Consider the following 22,737-nt stretch of genomic DNA (forward strand, 5'->3'; position numbering starts at 1 on the left):
AGGCTTCACACAACTATTCTTTGTCATTTTATGGATGCTCATCAGTCAACTGTCACATCTTCTCAAAGACCCCTCCAATCTAAATGTTTCTTTTTGGGCTTTTCCCAGAACTAGCAGCTGAATGAGGAAAAGAAAAGCCACTTCGTTTCTAGGCAAAGGAAAACTTCATTCTAAAGATCTGGGTCATTTGAGAAAATTCTAGGAGTAGCCCACATCATTTTCCCCCTGTTTTATTCCATTCATCTCATTTTTACAATACTTACTTTAACAAGTGAATATTCTGACTGCAACCATGGCATTTTCAAGTTTATAAGGAAATTTGTGATGCGCCCAAATAAAGTGTAGTCCCAAGGCAAATATGCCTTCCATTCAAATATCTTCTAACCAGGGTTTAACATCCAATGTCACATTCAGAAAAAGCAACTTTTCATTAAACACATTGGGTCCATCTCATTAATATTCAGTCTCTTCTCCCTCCCGCTCTTTAAACTAGGGTTAAGTGCTCTCAAAATTAGTGTGTTTGTATAATATGTTCCACAAAGAATAAATCCAGCAAAATTATCTTGTTACCTTCAACCTGTCAGATAAAGTCAAAGGCTGGGGGCTTTTTCCTCTTGTTTTTCCACTGGCTCAGCCTTTTACATATCTGACACTATTGGTCAGAAAATTAACTAATGAGTATTGCTTAGATAACATGCACACATGGGTTTTGAATTTAAATTGGGTAGTATTTTTAGGGGGGGGTTGCATATTTATTACATAATTTTACAAAGTTATTTTTTCAAATGGTAAACATGCATTTATATTTTTAAGGATATATTTAGAACAATGGCATGTGTTTGTATAGTAGATGAAGCACAAGATTTTAAAATTTAGGGAGACATTCTTTGACATTCCCAGATTATACAGATTTGTTTTCACCACTGAGTCATTTTATTTATTTATTATCAGTGTTTTCCACATATGTGGTGGAGGACTGACTTAGTGGCTCCTTTATCTCCCACAGCCACAGAGCAATGCTTCCAGGCTGAGGTCACTGGAAGGGTAATGGTGGCAAGCTTCTGCCACATCTTATACCCACCCTGTGAATAAAAAAAAAATGGCAGTGTTTCTATTTGGAGAGAAAGTGGTGGCAGTAGTGTTATTTAATCTTCTTCTTGTAATGTTGGTTACCTAACTAGGACATGCAATGCCTATCCTCTGATCACTTCTAATTGTATCACAAAAAGGCAAAAGTATGATTTGCATTTCTAACTTTCATGAGGTAGTAGAACAAAACCCCATGCTGGAATATTCTGCAGGACATTTTATGGCCCAGTTTCCGGGTATGTTTTTTATTAAATCGTCACAGTGTTTTATTTTGTTTTACCCAATCCTTTAATATATTATAGGGTAGCTATACTTACGATGTGTATTAAGACATACAGTAGTAGGAGTCTATTCTCTATCAATGAGTAAGTATAAAGATTATTAACACTGTGAGTTTCACACATTATTTGGAAGAGTTTTAATCTCCCATGACATAACAGGGAACTATTTTAAAAAAAACAAAAACAGTTTCTCGAATTTCTTGATCCATATGTGTTGTTTTACATCTGATGAAGAGCAAGAGAATTTCCTTATAACTTAACCTCAGTTTAATAGAATTGTGTTCTACTGTAGTAAAATTGACAAGTACTTACATCATTATACATGGCTGCTATTACATTAGGTGAATGTCAGTGTCAGGTAAGATCATGGTTTTGTCAATATAATGAAAATACCAGTCAAACGAGAAAAAGTCACAGTTTTCCAGCTCTAAAAATTGATTTTTATTGCTCTTCTTGTAATCCTTTCTTTGGATTAATATTTATTATTGATGTGGTCTTTGTTTTAATCTTAATAGCTACTGACATGGTAATTAATTAAAAAATAGAACATTTTTTGCCCAAATGGCACTATATTGAAATTAAAAGTGAACATCACATATTAGTTAAACAGCCCTGGCAAATGCCTTGAGTATTAAGATGATTGCCGTAGCTTCTTGACAACTCCTTTCATCTTGCTGTTTTCTGCTTGACCTTTAGAGATGTTTTGATATTATTAATAGGTTTTAGCTATTATATCAAAAAGAGTAGGGCACAGAGATATGATAAAGTTCAGCTTTTTAATGACAATATTACAACATTTTTAGATATGCCACTGAAAGCACTTACATTAGGTCTGTTTAGGTACACTTAGACTGTCACCAGTTAACTTTTCTTAAAAATTCATTATTATTTCTTAAATCTAGTGGTCCTTTTTTGTGGATTCCTATAGAAAAAATTTTAAGGAACAGGTGGCCAATGTAAGTATTAGGCTGAAATTTTTTTTTTGTAAAAAGTGAAGGTGGGATTGATGGGAATAGGAGCCTAAAGGCCACATGTCTGGTGCTGTGTTAGCCAAACCTTAATTGTCTCTGGTAGCTCAACCTTCAGTGTCCTGGCCAGGCTGTGATAGTGTAACAGAGATTTCACTGTAGTTGTTCCTTTGCTTTCCACCAGAAGTCACTATAGGAGTTGTTATTAGGACTCACTGGAATTTAAAGATAAATAGAAGTGAAAAGTATATAATTTAATGCTCCATTACTGTTTTCTCTTTAATCTGATTGGGAACCTGTATCTGATTGTTAAATACTTATCAGTGGTTCTGTCTCCTATCCAGTAACCTTTCTGTGACCTTCACTCTAACACTACTCTATGACTCCCTTTCTAGTTGCTGTGAACAGTGGGGCTTCAGTGTCTTGCATTGCATATAGCAAGTATGCAAACTTCCCTATTGTTTCAAACTCTGCAATGCTTTCTGAACACTTCAGTGATCAGGTTAAATGTGAAAAGGTTTTACCCCAGCATGCACAGACATACTTCAGCATTATTTTAGTAGATTCAAATTGAAATAGATCCCTTCTGGTTCAAAGCTCTAATGAGATTAACAGTAAACAAAATGAATGTTTTAACCTAAAAATTGAATACCATGGTGACTCAGTTAGGTTATACTGCTATCTACCACCCCTGTGCTGCTTATTTCTGGTTTTAAGATCCCTTTTATTATGATATGATGCTATACAAATATACTTACAACATACCTCTTTATAAACAACTTTATTTATGGATGTTGAGCTGCATTTTATGTCAGATGTCTCACTACAGTCCTCTAATTTCACATGCAAGATGTGCCTTTTAAAATGCTAAAATGATCACTTTAAATATATTTTGAATTACTTTTATAATTCTGTATTTCTCACTACCTCTGAGTTACCACTATATTAGCAGGTCTGTAGCTTGCTTAATATGCAGACCAAACATTTTGTTACTGATTTCTTTAGTACTATAAGGTACTTTATTGATGCAAGAGCTATTTTGTAACTATTTTTCTAAATATATAATATTTTTTAAAATGTTGTTTTATACAACTAATTCCTTTACATGTATAATACACACAAAATATAGCAATTCTAGTGAGATTGTTCACTACCCAGAAAAATAGGTAAATATTAACGGCTATCCACGTTTCCGTATTTTTTTTTTTCTATCCACTTTTTGTTATGATTAAAAATATGCTCATTGAATAACATTTTTGACCCTTGGATTGTTTCTTCCCAAGAAATGTGACAATACCCTTTCATCTGTTCTCCATCCTCAATTCAGCCAGTTTGGCAGAGCTATGGGGGAAAAGGAGGGAGGAAGGTTGTTTTGTTTTGTTACTGTTTTTAAAACAAAACAAAACAAAACAAAAACCTCTTTTCAGTAGTGTCAAGCTAGGATAAATTGGCTAGGGGAAGCATGTTTATAGACTGTGTGAGGAACTTTGTCTTTGTGTGGGAATGTTGGTGACACTGTTATGGTTTGCCTGAATGAACTGCGATGACGCGGCTAATAAGGTATCCTGCTGAGTGCCACCGCAGGACTTTCTCAGACCTCCCACTTAATTCTATTCAGCTCCAGCTCAGTGTAGCTAATTTTTCCCATTCCCTCAATTCTTTAGGCCCCCTTACAAACAGAAAAGTCAACTTTCACACCGAAGGCAAGATAAGTGCTTTAGGAAATAATCGTGTAAACAGAATGTTACCTTCTGACCTGCTGCTGATACCTTGACTTGGGACAAAACCCGCCCGGCTATTGCATTAGACATGGCTATTAAAGGAATAATGCAGCTGATCCTCCTTACAAAGTACCCTGAGAAATGGTTTAGCCAAATCACTCTGCCTCTTGTCACACTGAATTATGTTCAACTGCTTCCCCCTCCACCAAATTACTGATATTTAGCTGTTTTTTCTCCTGTCCTTTTCAATGACAGTATGTTAGGGATAAGCGTGAAAGTAAAGTGAAAGTCAATAATGTCCTATTATTTTCTGGCCTAACCTGAATGAATTGAGAACACATGTACAGTAGGCCTGATAACTTTATAAATGAGAGTAAATTTTTATAAACGTACTGTTGATCTTCACTAGAATAATGCATATTTTGAGTAACACTCAAAAATAAATCACAAAAGGATTTTAATTGCTTTTGACAATTTTGAATTGCTGATTTAAAAATAAACATTATGAATAAACTGTTACGTGTGATACTCCATATTATCTTTGATTAATTACATAATTAGACACTTTGAGATTTTCAAAGCCACTTATGGATTTTGGGTGCCCAGTTCCCATTCATTTTAATTGCAAGTTCTAATTCCCTAGGCAACTTTAATAATCTCAGCCTTTGTGCCTTTACTTGATTAATAATGGTAGCCCAAATTTAGGACTTGGTCCTGCAAATATCTATGCATATGAGTAACTTTACTTGCCTGTGTAAGTGCTTCCAGGATCGAACCCTGAGGGTATGTTCACTGCATAGTTGACTCAGGCTCTCACTCAGGTTTGGTCCCTAACCTTATCCCAGCCATACACACAGCCCTCTGGCTTGAGTTTGCTGGTGCTCTCAGCACAGACAAGTGCACTTGTCTGGGGCTATAGGCTAAAGCCTGAGTGCCAACCCACCCACTTTGCAGTGGGGATGTAGGCTAAACCATTTGAGTGCTTTGAGTGCTAATGGTCCTCCAGTGCCTTCCAACAATTCTCTTCCTGTGTCCAACAGACAGAAAAGTTCTCCCACAATTCACTGGGAAAGAATCATAGAATGGCTCAGCTTACTGCAGTGCCAAGATCCATGATTTATGACCTGGTGACACATAAGAATGAGTGCAGCACCAGTATGGATTGGTCCCTCCATTTTACTTTACCATTAATACAAGAAGTGTAGGGCCTTTATATGAAATTAAAAGGTCTATTCATGTGGAATCAGTAAAAGGAAATACTACTTTATATGGCATTTAGTATCTTGTGACTTCAGTGCCTAATGAGGTCATCACTGAGTCCCATACTGTGATTGGACTAAAAGAAGAATGGACAATTGTATGCCCACTAACATTTATAGCTCTGAAAATTTTAAACATGGAGGGCAATCAGATATTAAGCATAAGTGGATTACCCATGTCATTCAGTAAATTAAGAACAAAATTAACTTACAGTCGTGTTCACCATGAGTTTGTATGTACAGTGACCTCTTTATAACTTTGAATAAGGTTGACATTATTAGAAATGTTATTCTGGTATCTAAAATGAACAGAAGCATAATAGGAATCTATTGTATGATGTTAGTACATACAAAATTCTTTGCACTTAAGAACTGCCTTGTGGAGCAAGAGCAGTGCATTTTTGACCAAATGATTATAGCAAATTTCTCTTTTGTAGAGGGAATGGCTGTAGTCTTTTTTGGAGAGCTTTCTGTGGTCTTTTTATTCCAGGATTATCACAAACACAACTTAGAACTTGATGGATTTTAGTTTGCTCTTTTATGTAAAACTGAAAAAAAAACCACTTTATAATTCTCTGCAGCGGTCACATTTTTGTTCACTAGTCTGCTGTCCCATATCCTGCCATAAACTGTTAAAAAAATAAAACTGTACAGAAAGACCTAAAACTTGCAAGAATGTTAGGTTTTTTTGATAATCGGATACAGACAGCAAATAAAAGCTAAATGAAATAGCATTAGATCCTCCCACTAAGAAACATTAAATTAATGCTAGTGACATGGGTTGGCTGCTTTCTTTTTACATGATTCAGATTTATCACTCCATTGGGTGATTCATTGCAACCTTTTAAAGGATTATTTGATTCATGGCATGTTCAAAGGAAATTGTGATAATGGCAAATACTAAAGTACAATAAAACAAATTCTAAAGCTCTCCTATCTTGTTTGAAAAAACAAAACATCTGCTCTTCCTTGCTTGCTGAGGGAGAAGAAGGTGTTTTCTCATTTCTCTGTGTATTTGACACTTAATGAACTGCATAGATTTATAATTGTAACTGGCAGGACCAAGAGGAATGGAACATTTTTCAGAGACGGTTCATTCTAGCCTAAACACCTGAATTTTTTTTTTCTGAGTCCAGACCAAACAATATTGTATACTGAGTTATCATGCATTCTGTTGCAGTCTGATCCCTCTAATGCAGGTGTTGCTTCTTTCATTGACCAATGGAAGAGCAAATAATTTCCTTTACTATCTCTGCCTCTGCCAACTTGGACCCTGATTTTGCAATCTTAATCAAGAGGAGTAGCTTTTACGCCAACAGTTCCATTGATTTTAATTGGGATGACTGACAGGAAAGTAAAGATTTCAGTATTAGGCCCTCGAGGTAGCAAGACTACTGAAGTCTATCTAGTATTCAGGTTTCCTTGGATAAAGGAAAAGTCTTAGTAGCCAGGGCACTGCTTCACATCTATATATTTTAGTTAACCAATTTGAATCCTATTAAAAGTAGGTTTGTGGCTATTAATCATTAAAAAAGGCTATAATGCCTACATGTTCACAGATTCTAGCATCTGTGGAATTTATAAGTAGAGTAAGCTTGCATGGAATTCTTAATTACCCTGGCAGGCACCAACGTTTAAGGGAATGACCACAAAACTCAGGCTGTGTATACACAGGCGTTTAAGCTGAAGCTTTTTGATGCACATCAGGAAACTCTCTGTATCTGGGTCACACCATAGTCTACACACAGAATGCCTGATCCATTTTCAGTTGGCATTATGTGAACACACAGCAACACTTTGCTGTGAACTAAAAGTGTCGCATTCTCCAGGGGTATCCCATCATTCGTTGCTGAGCGGTGTGTGTCCTGGTATTATTTTCGCTGTGAACTGTGGGAAGTCAGGTTGGTTCACATTTTTAAAAGAAATCCCATATTTCCACTGTCTCCACCCCATTTCTAGGTTGGCTCATGACATTTTTGAATTGCTGTTGGCCAGCATGGACCCAGCAATGCTCCGTACAGCTATGATGGCAAACACGAATAGGCATGGGCTGCTTGGGCTGTATTATAGCCCTCAGACCCAGATGAATTTGACATTGGACTTTCACACCAACCAGATGATGTAGGAGCAGGAAGATACTCTGCAGTGGTGGCATCAGGATAAGGCAGAAGAACAGGAGGACACCAAGCTGTTCCCAGATCACCTACACAGTTTTCAGTGCCATTTCTGAGCCCGGGATATCAGTGTGGATTGGTGGGAGCAGCTCGTTCTGCAGAGCTGGAATAACCAGCAGCAGCGCGAGAACTTCAGGATGGGGAGGGCTACCTTTTTTGAGATCTGTGCATAACTGACCACAAAACTGCAACGACAACATACGAACAATACAGTCCGCCATCGCCGTGGAGAAACCGTCACCATTGCCATCTGGAAACTGGGCACCCCAGAATGTTTCCAGTCTGTAGCCAATTTTGGGGAGATCAGCTGTTTGGGCCATTCTCATATAGGTCTGTTATGCCATTCACAAGGTGCTGTCTAACTAGATCATGAAGCTGTTAATACTCAGGAGATTGTTGATAGCTTTGCATTGCATGGAATTCCCAAACTGTATTGGGACAAATGAGGGAATTCAGGTGCCTATCATTTACCCTCTCTCCCTTCCCCTAGCCTTCTCCCCCAGCCAGGGCATAGAATTTATAAACAGAAAGGGGTATTTTTCAATGGTGCTCCAAGGACTGGTGGACCACCATGGCAGGTTTACAGACACATATGCAGCATGGTCTAGGAGGGTCCATGATGGCAGGATCTTTCAGAACTCAGTACTTTTTAAATTAATGGTGAACGGACTGTTTGCACTGTGGACATTAATGGTGTGGAGGTTGGTCCAGTTATTCTGGGAGACGTGGCTTATCCCCTGTTGCTTAGCTAATGAAGCCATAGACAGGCCACTTTGACAGAGGGAAGGAACATTTTAACTATGGTCTGAGTATTCATAGAATGGTAGTCAAGTGGGAATTTGCCTGTTTGTGTTAGGAACCAGAATTTAGGTGGTCTGGCCTAGTGGACACGGCAGGTATCCAGATCAACTCTCTATGTCTCTGCTGCTGCCTGGTTGGTTACTTCCAGTTTCACATGGTGTCTGGTTGACTGGTCAGTCCATAACTCTAGTGTTCGTATCTTTGAGGTTCTGCTGTACTGAGATGGGAGACTAGGAAGCAGAGAAAGGTCTTATTCAAAAAGGGAAAGGGTAGACCAGCTTGATACTCTGTGAAGTTATGGTCCCCCCAGAACCACTGTAGAAGTAGAAGGGGCTTGCAAGCTGTACCAGCGGCATAGGGCATCCAGCCATTCCCTGTAACATGTGAAACAAAACAGCTATTTCTTAGTCTTAGGTCCTGCTATATCTCCCCTGCAGACTTTGACGAAAGTACAGAGAAAAACAAATAGGATCCTACCATGTTTATCAGCTCCAATGCGTGTTACGGGGCTTTTGTACCTCAGCCGAGAGCAATATAGTTTGTGCCTTGCCAGGGCCTGCAGTGTGCACTCATATCTCACGTAAACTACAAAAACCAACCATATTTCTTTTCCTCTAAGGCCTGTCTCAATAAATGTTGAATATTGCACAAATGAATGCTTCAGTTATTCAAATTTGTTGTGGGAGGAAGGGTGTGGGGAGAGGCACAGACTGCAGCTGCCACTTGGAAGCAGCAAAAGGACTGAGTTAGGAGGGAGGTGGGAGCTCCTAGTTCACCTCCGCCAACAATAATAATATACAATATATGGTAAATATAGGTAATTACATGCCAAAGTTCCCTCCAGGAGATCAGATTCTTCAGTTCTGGCCTGGGTTTCTGGCTGGGACTCGTGTTCAGCCGATGCAGGGCAGGAATTGAGGTCAGTAGTAGCAGGGCCAGACAGGGGCTGGCTTTCCAGCTGGCCATCGTCCGGTTCCTGGGTCCCAAATGGATCCTAGCTCTCAGGGGGCAGCTCCTTTCAGGCATCCTCCTGCTCAGCCTCCAGTGGGTCTAGCTGGCCGTCCTCTGGTTGAACTGTAATTATGTAAAATCCTGTCCAGTTAATCAAAAAATTGACAGGTCCCACGTCCTTTACTCGATTGTCTCCTTTTATCCCTTGTTTCAATGTACTTTCTCCTGAGCTGCTTATTCTTTATCCAGCACTGGTCAGTGTCCCAGTAGTGACCCCTCGCAGACATCTGCTTTGGAATGTCCACAAAAAGGTCCTTATTCTTGTGGCTGGCCGCAAGAGCTTCCTGAACCAACGCTTCTCCCCAGATGGTGATGAGATCCAGGGTCTCAGCGCGGCTTCAAGCAGTTGCACGAGGCATGTCCTGAGGCTTCTGGTGTGCAATTGTGATTGTATTGCCAGAATAATGATACACTGGGATGCAGGAGCAAATGGGCAAAATATGGCTCTGTACCACTTTTTAAAGGAGGGAAGCATCATTCTGGACATTTGACACAAGGGGATGGAGGGCACACCAGTTACTAATAGGGACATGTTAGTAACAGTCAACCTGCAAAGCACCGTAAGATTGGAGGCATGCAAAAAGTGGTGTGCAACAATTGTGTGCACACACACAAAAGACTAAACTAGACCAAACTAGTAAAATTTTGATTCCCTAAATTGATATGTAGTTATTAATTATATTAATTAATAAATTTTCAGCATTGGCAATCTGCTATTTTGTTCCTCAGTAACTGATTGAGATTTTTCTAATTAATTTAGTTATCAAAAGTTCTAACTGGGAGTTTTTTGGCACAATGTGTTTATTTGAAAAAATCGTCTTTGCATAATACAATTACAGATTTCATCTTCATAATATCAGTTTGTTTTAAGAGGACTTCTTTAGACCTTGATGTCATTCCAGAGATACCTCTCAGCTTTTTGTCAGCAGTAAATGGCACCGAGCAAAGCCAAAACTGGGATATGAATCAGGAAAGTTGGCAAAGCAGATGGAGCTTTTCTTGTGTTCAAATCGTATATCAGATTTTGCAATGATAGTGTGAGCAAATTGTGGTAATGTAAATGGTTTAACTTTTAAGTTCTCATTTTCCCTTAAAGTGCCATGAGGGGACTAATCAAACTAATGTTATGTATAGGTCAAAACTGACAGGCTTTTCTTAATGGTTGGTTGCAGTTGACAGTGGATAGTATTTATTAATAGTACCTGCAATAATTTGTCAATTGAATGGAGGGCTTCGAGATTTTCTTAGCAGAAAAGGATAGCTCTTTGCAGGAGAATTTTCTTCAAATAATCACTGTCATAGGTTCAGTGTGCATGAATTTTTCAGTGAAATAATATTGTTTATGTAATAGATTGCCATTGGGTAAAAATGTGGAGGGATACTTTACAAGCAAAGCAGTATCTCATTTAAAGACCCAGATGTTTTCTTACTTTATAGCTTTGAAATGTCCAAATGGGGGTAATTTATTAAAATGTTTAAAGCCATTTTAAACAAATGTCTCCTATCTGGGCATTATAGCTCCAGAAGGCCACTTACTGTAGGTTTCTTTATAATTCTTTAACTATCCATGTGGGCCCTTACCTCCAGCTCAGTTGGGATTTCTGGCATCATCATGCTTATGTATTTATTTACTTCCAGAGTGCCTTAGATTTATTGTTTCTTTGTTGTGCACTGTGCTCCTAATATGGTATAAAAGTATTTTGTGCTTTTTGTCTAGTGATTTTTTTTCTAATTGTAGTCATAATATTTTGGTCAATTACTTCATGTCTTCACCAGTTGATAATAGGAGATTGATTAGTTGGTCTCTGTTCCCAAAATGAGGTGCTGATTCAATGACTGGTTTACTTGATTTTATTCCACTTTGAAAGATATGGCCAATACCAAGGTCTCTAGAAGCATGTACAATTTTTAAAAGTATTAAATAATTAACCCTGACCTAAGTTTTAAAATAATCACTGAAAAAAATAAACAAAGAGCCACCCCTCACTCAGCTCTCAACTCTGATCAAAAGCCTGAGAAAAGATGTAAGCTTTACACCATATCCTGAATGTCAGCTGTCTTGGTGATAGCCAATTCCAGAGTCCAAGGCCTTCCAGCGAGAACATCTTCCTGCAGACAAGCAATTCTAAGGATTTTTAGCTCATGTGTCTCGACTGTGATAATGGTACACAGAGAGGAGCTTTCTCAGTGAGCCATAACCCAGGTTACATAGGACTTCATAGATCAATATCAGGCCAAATAGTAACAAATAATACTTAGCACTTCTATAGCACTTTTCATCCATAGATCTCAAGGTGCTGAATAAACATGGGGAAACATTATGGACCTCTGTTTTACACAGGGCCGGCTCCAGGCACCAGGCAACCAAGCACATGCTTGGGGCGGCACCTGGTAAGGGGCGGCCAATCTTGGGGTGGCGGGGGGCAGCGCGGCACGGCGTGGCATCCCGCGGGGGGGGGCGCTCTGGCGGCGCTCGGCGGGGGGGCGGGCTCCAGCGGTGCGGCGCTCGGCGGGGGGGCGGCGCGGGGCACGGCACTCGGGGGGGGTTCCAGCGGCGCGGCGCTCGGTGGGGGGGGTTCGGGGGGCAGCGCTTTTTTTTGCTGCTTGGGGCAGCAAAAAAGTTAGAGCCGGCCCTGATTTCACAGATGTCAAACTGAAGCAACAGAGTTTGAGGCAGGTATTTTTAAAAGTGTCCATTAATTTTGGGTGTCACAATTTTTAAGAGTCCACCTTGAAACACTTAGGAGCTGATTTTCAGATTTGCTGAGCACCCACAACTCCCACTGGAGTTAGTCACTATCTCTACCATCTTCTCAGGATGCTTTCCCTGGCCGCTGAGCAAGCACCTCTTCACTTGTCTGGACTGAACTGCAGCCAGGTTACTCACATACAAGCCCCTGTTTTAACCAGGGAAAGCAAATAAACCATACGCATCTGGATTTGAGGAAAAAGAAACAGAACTACATGTCATCTGCATGCTTATAACAGTATAGATCAAACAAGTTGTTACTATATAGTGAAGTTTTATTCCAAATAAATTAATGCTGTTGTTGACTGTTCCACAAATAATTTTGCTAATGCTGTGCTTAAAAGTTAAATGTGATTGTGAATATATAGCTTTCATTGCAATATATTTTAACATTTTGCAATTACAATTCCAGGGATTTTTTTTGTAAAGAGCTTTTTTGTTTTTACATAGAAAGCTGAATAGACAACAGTTAATGTATTTTTGTCTGCCTTTTCAGAATTAGAGATCAGCGGTTTGAGAAGGTTTCATATTTTGTGTTTGGAGATTTCAACTTTCGACTGGATTCCAAATCAGTAGTAGAGGTAGGACTTCTCCTTTCTTCATCTCTGGGCGCTATCTAAGGGTTTTCATTTCTAAAATTGTTTCCCTTTGGAGAGAAAAACAGAAAATAACTTAACAGGCAATTTTAATGATGATATCAAACTTGCCAAGGAATACTTTTAGGGGCTTTCAACATGAACATCTAACAGGTAACTCAAAATTGTTATTGAAAGTATCTGATTAAATAATAAAGTAACATCACTGAGCTAACAAGAGGTACTAAAGATTTTCAGTCGCCCAAGAATACAATTGTATTATGGTAATCAAACCCCTTGGAACAGAAAGGTTGTTATTTATGCCATTATTGTGAGAAAACCAGGTTGTTTTTGTCCAGAAAGGCATTGAAGGTTCAAGAGGCTATAGTGCTAGGATTCGCATTTCTGAGGATCAAGAGGACTCGTTTGCTCCTTGTAGTATGTTCATTTGCCAGCCAGTGATTCTCTCAGTTCAGGGAGTTTTAAAATGGACCTCAAACAAGATGAATTTACTATAATCACTATGGGCCAGATCATGGCAATTCCACTTCCACTGGAGCAAGGCCCCAAATGTAGCTGATGTTGTCAGATGCTACCGGTGTGGTGCTCTGGTTGCTTCTATGTTGATGTCACTCGGCTGCGTGCGTGTGTTCCCTCTGTGTGCGGTCCCAGCTCTGCAGATAGCTGACACAGCAAACCCGACGAGAACCCCCAATAACCACAGAGTCTAGTAAGGTACAAAGGCACCTCGGCCAGGTTTATTGCGACCCTGACACAATTTCAGTTCCCCGTAGATTACTTAGTCTACCGGGCATACTGCTAGAAAGTGCCGCTCGGCAATGGACTCAGCTCAGTGGCGGGACTTTCCACTGCCCCCTCAGCCGGACAAAGACACCACCCCAGGGATACATTTTTATACACAGGTACAAACAAGTTACACATCACTCCTGACGTATTGAGGTGCAACCCCTCTACGCAGCAAGGTACAACCCTTCTACGTAGTAAGGTGCCGCCTCTCACCTTGTACATGTTGGTTCGATCTATCCATCATTTTACCCTTTTGCCCCTGTCATTGGGATGGGTCGGCCTGTTCCATGTTATCTGTGGAATGTTCCAGGAGTGTTTTAATATCTAGTGTTCAGTACTTTTTAGGTATGTATCTTTTTGCAGCATCAGCCCTTTCCTTGCCAGCTTCTGTGAGCAGGGCCTGCCTCTGGCTCACAGCTTAACTTTGCTTTATGTTAGCAAAGTCTTGACCATTACTTTAGTTCAGGCCTTAGGCCTCATACCAGGCCTCTGATACCAAGGTTTATCTCTCAGGGCCTCCTCTTACTACAGCTGAAACACTACATTTCTATTGTGTGGGGGAGCATACTGTAAAGAGCACATGCAGAGGGACTGCACTGCAGACTATTGCTCTGTGATTGTCTTCTTTACTGGACAGCAGGAATTGTGTGTGTCCCTAGGGGGAATTGTAAGTGTGATCAGTGGGACTCATATTTTGACCAAAGGGGCTGCAGGATGGAGGGGGAGGTTTCTGTTCCCTAAACTGCTGCTTAGATCCTTTGTGCAAAGTACTTTCAGCTGGGCTTTGTGCATGAGACCAAAATTTCATTTTAAGCTTGTGTCTGTTGTTATTGCTATACCTCATCAAGACTAATTCCTATTTGGTTTTATTTTTTTAAGCTAAATACATGTTGTTTTGCATGTGTAACTAATGAGGAAAATGATATAACGCTAGAGATATTTCGTAAACTTCTATGATAGAATTCCACAAAAACCACAAACTCTGTGAAAATATTAATAGCTGACATTTATGCAAACTTTTGTGATATGAGCACCTCAACATGGAAATATGAACAGAAGATTTGTCTGAAGTCAATGGGAATACAATAAACCTTTTTCACGAGTTGAGATTACCTTGATTTACCTGGAGCTGGGCTTTAGCAGTAATCCCAGGCTTAACAACTATTTTATTCTCCTGTTTACCCTCTTTAATTCTCAGAGGTATTTTAGTGTCTCTTTGGCATCCTGGAGGGCAAGTATGCATCTTCTAATCCAGGGGTTCTCAACCTTTTTCTTTCTGAGACCCCCTAACATGCTATAAAAACTCCATGGCCCACCTGTGCCACAACAATTGTTTTCTGCATATAAAAGCCAGGGTTTGCATTAAGGGGCCCTACAAAGCTAAACTGCTCAGGCTTCAGCTTTAGTCCCAGATGGCGGGGCACAGGGCAGCGTGGCTTTGGCTTTCTGCCTGGGCCCCAATGAGTCTAAAGGCTTCCTGCTTGGCGGACCCCCCTGAAACCTGCTCAGGGGGCCTCAGACCCCTGGTTGAGAACTGCCGTTCTAACCCAAAGGTTGATACTTCTTTGTTGTTTAAGCAGCAGGAAGCACTGTGTCTGTATGCTCAAAGGCAAAGTACCTTTGCCTAGAGATGCAATGCATCCCCCATTCCTCATGTGATTAGTCCCTACTCTGCTGAAAAATCAGGGTGTGTCACATGGCAGCACAGTATAGACAGGTGGAGTTTAGATAAACCTTCATCTTTTTATTCACTGCAATCGTTTTTAACTGTAGTTAAATGTTTCAATTAAAGTGTAATTGGAGTGAAATGCAAGGACTGATTCAGAATATGCAGTTTTGTATTGTCTATGTTAAGGATCACATCTTTGTCTGTTACATTGGTACTACCCCAGTAACTTCCATATTTACAGAAAGAAGAAGTAGGCTATAGAATAATCTATTTTGGAATAGTCTATGCTATTTTTTTACTTTGCTCAGGATACACTAATGTAACTGAGAGCACTTGTATATGAGAAAAATCTGTCAATCAATCTTCAGCAGTACTGTTTATAGGACTTTATCCTGTGAGGTGCTGAGTACTCTGAGCTTCTACTGTTGTCAGTGTAATCAGTCAGGATTGAGCCCATAATGAATACTTTCTTAATTTGCTGATTTTTATTAAGATTTTAATTAATGTAACTACATTTGGATTCAATTAGAAATATTGCCAATAGCTCACAATTTTTCCATAAGTATGCATGTGTATATTAGATACAAATATTCTATTTCTTTATATGGTGCCATCTACTTATAAGATATGAAAACTTATCAAAATCCACTCTTTAAAGAAGTAATTAGAAAAAAGGCTGAAGTTTTAATAGCTAGACATATGTATATGATTTCTATGCCTTGTTTCTTTTCCTTTTTAACTAAAGTGGAATTGGATTTTTTTTCCTTTCAAAATGTATTTCTGTGTCAGTATGAGAAACCCAGGTTCAAGAGTGAAGCCTAGATCTAGCAGACTGTAGTCTACCTGCTGCCCTTCTATTGCCCCAGCATCTGTCATGTATGGAATTATCCATGCGGAATATTGTGTTCCTATTTATCCTCTTTTTGAATATCTACAGAGATGGAACTTCCACAAATAATCTTGCTAGGATATTCATCATCTACACTTCTTCCTGCAAAGTGTTTTTTTCAAACATCAGATCTCAAAAGAGGGAATTATTATTTAGCATTAGAGTACAGAATTGGTAGTCAGGACTGCTAGGGTGAAATCCTGGTCCTCGGAGTCTTTGGTAGAATGGCACTAAGTGGATATGAAGTGTAATTTATCATTATTCTAGCTGATAATATTATGTTTGTAAAGCATTTCAAAATGTTAAATGCTATAAAAGTGCTAAGTAAGTATTAAATGAGGAGTAATGGTCAACCAACTAAAAATAACAAGACTCTAAATTTAGACAGGTCTCCTAGTGACATCATAAACCCAAAAAGTGAAGCCAGAGTGACAGGTACAATTATAATTTTATGTATCATTTTGGTTTATTTTATTGATTAAATCACCTTTATGCTTGATTTTTCCATTAATTACTGTGGACAGGCAAATCTTGGTTTTTCAGTTCAAAGTCTTTTAAAGAGATTCACTTCTAACAAGAAGTAATGACACTAGTAATGGGGCACAATATGTGAATCATACAATAAATATGCAGTAATAAAAATGTTAAGAATAACCAACTTTAGTACTGGTGTAGCACTCTTCGTCTTCAAAGTGCTTTACAAATATTAATGTTTGCTACATATGTTCACCTAAGGTTATAGAAAAGGTGCAGTTTAAGCATGAATCAAACTTTTTTATACATTCTTTGCAGAAGAGCTCGTTTAGAAAAATTGCAATTGTTTTCTGTTTTATTGCTTTATTAGACAACTAGTATACCACATTGCCCTGTGCTGTATGATCATGTAATGAAAGACGCTTTTGAAACAGTACATATGCATGCACAAAGAACCATAGTCAAAGTTGCTTTGAACATTTTAGCTCTGAATTTCCTTACATATGTGCAATTCAAGTCACAATCTTAACATTGTAGACATTTGCGTTGAACATATGATATGTACTGGTATGTCCATAGGATTTAGAAGATTTAAGAACTGTCTATGCCATGTGCAAATCACTTCATAGAACAACTGAAAGTGCTGGCAAAATATCTGTAACACCATCTTAACACATAGAGAGGTTGTTAATTAACAGATAATAGGTATACAGGATTCTGATTTGGAAAGATTTTGTGGTATGATGTAGGTTCTTAGAGGATAGGCCAGAATCTGAGGTATAAATTGAAAGTGTTTAGTTATGAGTAACTTGTAATTTAAATGATTCCAAGATAGAACCTTAATTACTGGAGCTTATGTAGTGTTTATCATGAAGAAAGATCCCCAATCACTTTACAAACTGACTTCTAAATATAGCAGCCCTTTCCTGCAATAGCCCCTAAATCTCACTGAAGTCAATGGGAAGTGAAATGAGTTGGCCTTGGTCACACACCAAATCAGTGGCAAAGCAGGGAACAGAAACTGAGTAATTGTGATTCCCCAACCAGTACTCCATGTTAATGCAGTCAGGTTTGACAAAATACTGCAAATGTATGGCAGGTTGAATTTGTGATGTGGTATCTAAAGGGAGCAGGATATAATCTAGACGTGAACCTTTCAAGTAACAGGCTGGTGTCCTTTGGGTGTTTTGGATATATGCACATGCAAACATCTTATGCATTAATTTGATTGTCTGGACATCTGTAAAATACTAGTGTTCTAAGGGTTAATCCAGGGTACTGTTATCCTCGTATATGTTAGTAAATTTATCTCTGCTTTTCCTACTGACCTTTTCCTGCACCTCATGAGACAGTAACTGCCAAGCGCTTATTTACTGTAAGATGCTACAAGCAACAGATGCCATTTGTTGAGCTATAGGATATAATATCCAAACAGCAGCAGAATGTTGTATATTTCTGAAGTCTTTCTCAACAGAGCCATTGAAAGAGGAGAGCGGAGGGCTACTTCAGATATGGACTTTATATACCTAAGTACAGTGTGCTAAATTAGATGCCAAAATGTTACCTTTATTAATTTATAATTAATATACAATAAATCATTAGTATATAATCTATTAAATGTTTTATGGGAACCTTAATCTAAAGCTTTATTGATTTCTTTGCTAGGAAATTCTGCTTTACTGTTGTTTGAAGTAAACCAGGGGGGATCAATAAAACAGGGCTAAGCTTCTGGTGAGTCTGAGATCCCTCTGTGCATGAACCATTGTGTCATCCAGAGGGATAAACTGGCAAAAAAGAAATAGGATCTCAGTATCATAACAAACATAGCAAATACTGGAAAAGTGCAATTGTTTTACAATAGATTTGAATTATAGTATGAGTATAATCTATAGCATAGCACCGTGATGCACAGTAAAGAAAATTTTAGAAAAACGGCTGCTGCTTAGGCATATTATCTACTAACCATTTCAAAGGCTTTTTTTAATACTGAGGGAGGCTGTTTGCAAAATTCCAATTGTGAAACCTAGTTTTGTTTGACCAAAGTGGGACAAAAAGATAAAGAGAACATCTGAAATCATAGACTATTATTTTCTGAAGCACATACATACACCTCTACCTCGATATAATGCGATCCGATATAACACGAATTCGGATATAACGCGGTAAAGCAGTGCTCCAGGGGCGTGGGGCTGCGCACTCCGGTGGATCAAAGCAATTTCAATATAACGTGGTTTCACCTATAACACGGTAAGATTTTTTGGCTCTGAGGACAGCGTCATACCGAGGTAGAGGTGTACATGACATTTGTGTGTATGTGCTACCTCTGAGACTGTACCCAATCCTGTGCACCCACGCAGGGAGTTGAAGGTGTAAGATGCCTTGGCACTGGGTACCCAACATTAATTGCAGAGAGTGGGAGGGAGCTGTCTTCGTGGAATTGGTTGGGGAAGTGTGCGCTGCCTCTTCAGCCTGCTGGAGGACATGTTATAGGCAACAACATGCAGCCCATTGGACAATGCTCATGGCAAGGCTATGATTTGACCAAAAGGATGTGGGAGCCACGTCATTAGCAAAAATGTTTGTTTCATAAACTGGCATATGCTTGTGCACAACCTTTTTAATTTGGATTATACTTTGAGTTACAAATCTTCTTAAAACAAGAATTTAAAATGTAAGCACTACCATATCTTTAGTTATGGTGGCACTATGTTGCTGTGGCAATAAGCCACAAGAGTTTGTCTTTTAGCTAAAGTCCTGGTAAATCACCATTCTCGCTAACTACATTAACCCACTAAAGAATAAACATCACTTCATTGCTTTGTTACCCTGCACACCTAATCAATTGCTGGATCCACTAGACTACTGTTAATTGGTATCTACTTTGTCACAGTTCAGATAAAGTAGATGTAGATTTTAGCTCATTATTCTTTTAATCATAGCTGTTCCAGCTGTGTTTGCTCTAAAGGGCATAGTGACTTTCCTTGTTTATGTCAGTTTGGGGCTTAAAATACTATTATTTTAGAATTCCCTATAACCATATAATGGAAAGTATATCATATAATATTATAGAAATGATATGAGAGAAGGAACTAGCAAGTATTCTAATGGTAATATATAGCTTACAAATTGCATTATTTCTGTTTTTTATCATCTGATCCTGAATATGCCTTTTCATTTAACCTTTGGTGAATTTTGAGCTGTCATGACATTGACAAATTGATAGCACCAACACCGTGTAAGTTTCCACTCATGTGTCAGGCAATGCACCACAAACTGACCTGCAACACCCATATGCATGGATAGTCTTGTGTATCTCCTTATTAGAGACTGCTAGATATGCTGACTTGCTTTGGTGATTTTCTGGTAAGGACACTAGGAACTTAAGGGCCCAATTCTGCAAATCCTCATGTTCCAGGGTAGCTTCACTCATGGAACTATTCATGTAAGTGAAGTTAGTCCTTGTTCACAAGGGTTTGTAGGATCTAGTGTTAGGCTGTAAAAAGATTTGTCTTTTATAACCAGATGTCTTTTACAACAGTATAACTACATCCTTTTTACTAATGATGACACTGTTTTAGACTGAGACCACCAGACTCAATTCTTTTGTACAATACAAGTATATTTTACCTTTTAAATGTAAATATCTTACAGCTACTCTTTTGAAAGAATACTTTTTTTAATAAAACATTTTGTGAAAATTTTAAAAATATTCTGCTAACATAGCACTCTTTTACTGCAAATTGTCTAAGAGTCTTCTGTTTGCTTCCTAAAAGTGTTCCCAACAGAGAGGCGGGAGAGTAGAATGTGTATTGATTAATAAAATAGGTACAAGACACAGCCCCGTAATGAATATGTAATATTTAGATTTGCTCAAGTTTTGTTCACTTTAAAATCTGATGTCTAATTCCTTAATTTTTTTTATTACAATCAATTATATTTAACTCATCCTCCATTTATAAATTTGGCCAACATGTAATAGAGTGGCAAAATTTGCTTAGTAGGCTGATTTTTTGAAAGGTCCACACCTCCATTCGACATATTTTAGGGGTCCACAAAAGAAAAAAGGCTGAAAGCCACTGATGTAGACAGTGGCTTTTTTTTGTCATTTTTTCTGATGTTCTGCTGTTACCATGCTGATGGAAGTTAATAACACATCTGCATAGTGTAATACTCCATCTTTGCACTTACCAAAAACGTTAATTAGGAATTTATTGTAGTGTTATTACAAATGAGGATAATAATGTATTTTCTTTGAGACAAAATGCAAATTACCTTGTAAGAATTAATAGCAATGGAGTTTGACTCTGAAGAAATCTGCAGGAACTGCAGGTATCATGTAGCTTGAAAATGAAGCCTGTGCTAGAATGTTAGAACAGTTTTAAGAGTCCATATTAAAGCCCCAGTGCTTGAAACACTTAATAGGTACCTGAGTAGTCAGCAAGACTACTCCTGTGTTTAAAGTTAAGCCTATGCGTAAGTGTTTGTAGGTTCAGGGACTAAATGGGAACTGGATGACTATTAATTGAATAATAAATTTAAAAAAGGATGATGAAATCTTAAAGCATGACATTTTAGGGCTAAGCAATGAACAAAACGTATTGAGTAAAGTTTAGGGGGGGAGGCAAGTGAGGGATTTGATCACAAAAGTGTACGTTCTCTAATTTTGCACTTGTAACAAAAATAAAAGTTAATGTGAATGAATGAAGTAGAACATCTCATTGGTCACCATAAGTGAATTCTCTTCTGTCAATCACTGAGAGCAAGCAGCTTACCACCTTCCTGCTGTGACTGTTGTAGACCACACAGGGTTTTACACTGTGACAGATCTGATGTCATTTTAATCTCAAAATTTAGCATGCTTCTGTATATATTTTGTTAATTAAAACAACTAACCAGTGTCTGATGTTTTCCATCACTTTCAAAGATACTTCACTACAGTAAATTTGGGACTAGAATTGGTCCCATAAATCTTTCTTTGCACCCCTAATTCATAAGGATATATGGAAGTGTTAGGAAAAAGGTCATGACCCCTGTCTGTAAATTTGTAAGGCCGCCTACACACTGGTGTCCAGTGCTAGCTGTCATTTTGTGCTTTTAACATGCCGAAATGCCCTTTCCCCTCTGTTTGTTAGAGCAGATGTTCTTGATTGATTTGCCTGGCATGAGGGAGGGTTTTGACCCCCAGGGGTTTGGCTTTTCATCTATAGTTCTTCAAGCACTGAAGCAGGAAACGGGGAGCTTTCCATAAAGTGGGCAGTGCTCCTCTCTAAGGAATTGCTAATCACGCTTTCTGCATGATCCGCCACCGTAGTGTGTACCCTCAGATTAACTCCTGGTCCTGCAGATGGAGACACAGTGCATTCTTTTGAGTTATCTTCAGGGCTGTAGTTTCAGTCTTGCCTCTAGAAGAACAGCATTGCTATCATTGCCTTTCTTACTTTTTTTTTTTTTTTGCCTCAAATTATTCAAGCCACAAGCTAGACCACTTTCCTTGTTTTGCAGTAGCATACCAACCAGGAACTGCATCATCTCCTTCTTTCCTCCAGGAACATGACTGTCTAATGCATGCTCACTGTTCCCTTTAGTGGATCAGTGGTAAAAACAGACCACCTCACCATCTCCTGTTATTTCTAATTAGGTGAGCGAAGTTGGCATGTTGCCTTATTTGTTTAGTCAACACATTCCTTTCACAGGAGCAAGCAGAAGTTGAAACACTGCTCTATAATGTAGGCCTATATCTAGGAATATTGTCACCTTCATTGGGCAACAGTACACTGCAGATGGCTATATTAAATCTCTCAGGATATCAGGGGTTTTTTCGTAACTAAAAAAATAATAATGCAACAAAGAGGTCATAACAAGGTGATCTGCCACTTTGCAGGCTGGGGGCCTGGGGCCAGCCACCCTTGTTTTATTATCAGACCCAGCTAGGTAGGGGTCAGGGTTTCTATAAAGGACGGAGCGAGCTCAGTTGGAAGGGAGCTCCAGGAGAGAGATAGGCTCTTGCACCTCTGGAGTAGGGGGTTGAAGTGAAGGATGTGTCCTCCTTTCAGTACTGAGAAAGGCAAGGGGAGAAGCCTCTGTGAGCTGTAGCCCATGTTGTGGAAGGAACTGCTTTTTGTTTGAATGTTTTACCTAAATTTGAAGAATAAAACTGTGCCCTGAAAGAGACTTGAGCACGTGAGTCCTTTGTGGGCAGGGGAGAAAGACGAGGAAGCCTACAGCAGCCTACCAGTATATCTTCCCAGTCCCGGGTGTCCATCTTTGGTG

General features: G+C 38.9%; 1 protein-coding gene across 1 annotated transcript in view; it reads left to right on the forward strand.

Moving 5' to 3' along the window:
* The window catches only part of INPP5A (inositol polyphosphate-5-phosphatase A), a 366,757-nt gene that overhangs the window by 300,814 nt on the left and 43,206 nt on the right, over nt 1–22,737 (forward strand). The window contains exon 8 of the mRNA XM_029911375.1: nt 12,550–12,634. Within this exon, the coding sequence (XP_029767235.1) occupies nt 12,550–12,634 (85 nt within the window). The remainder of the gene's footprint in view (nt 1–12,549; nt 12,635–22,737) is intronic.

This window comes from Terrapene carolina, unplaced genomic scaffold, assembly GCF_002925995.2.
Source record: "Terrapene carolina triunguis isolate 2854851 unplaced genomic scaffold, T_m_triunguis-2.0 Scaffold95, whole genome shotgun sequence".
Classification (NCBI taxonomy): Eukaryota; Metazoa; Chordata; order Testudines; family Emydidae; genus Terrapene; species Terrapene triunguis.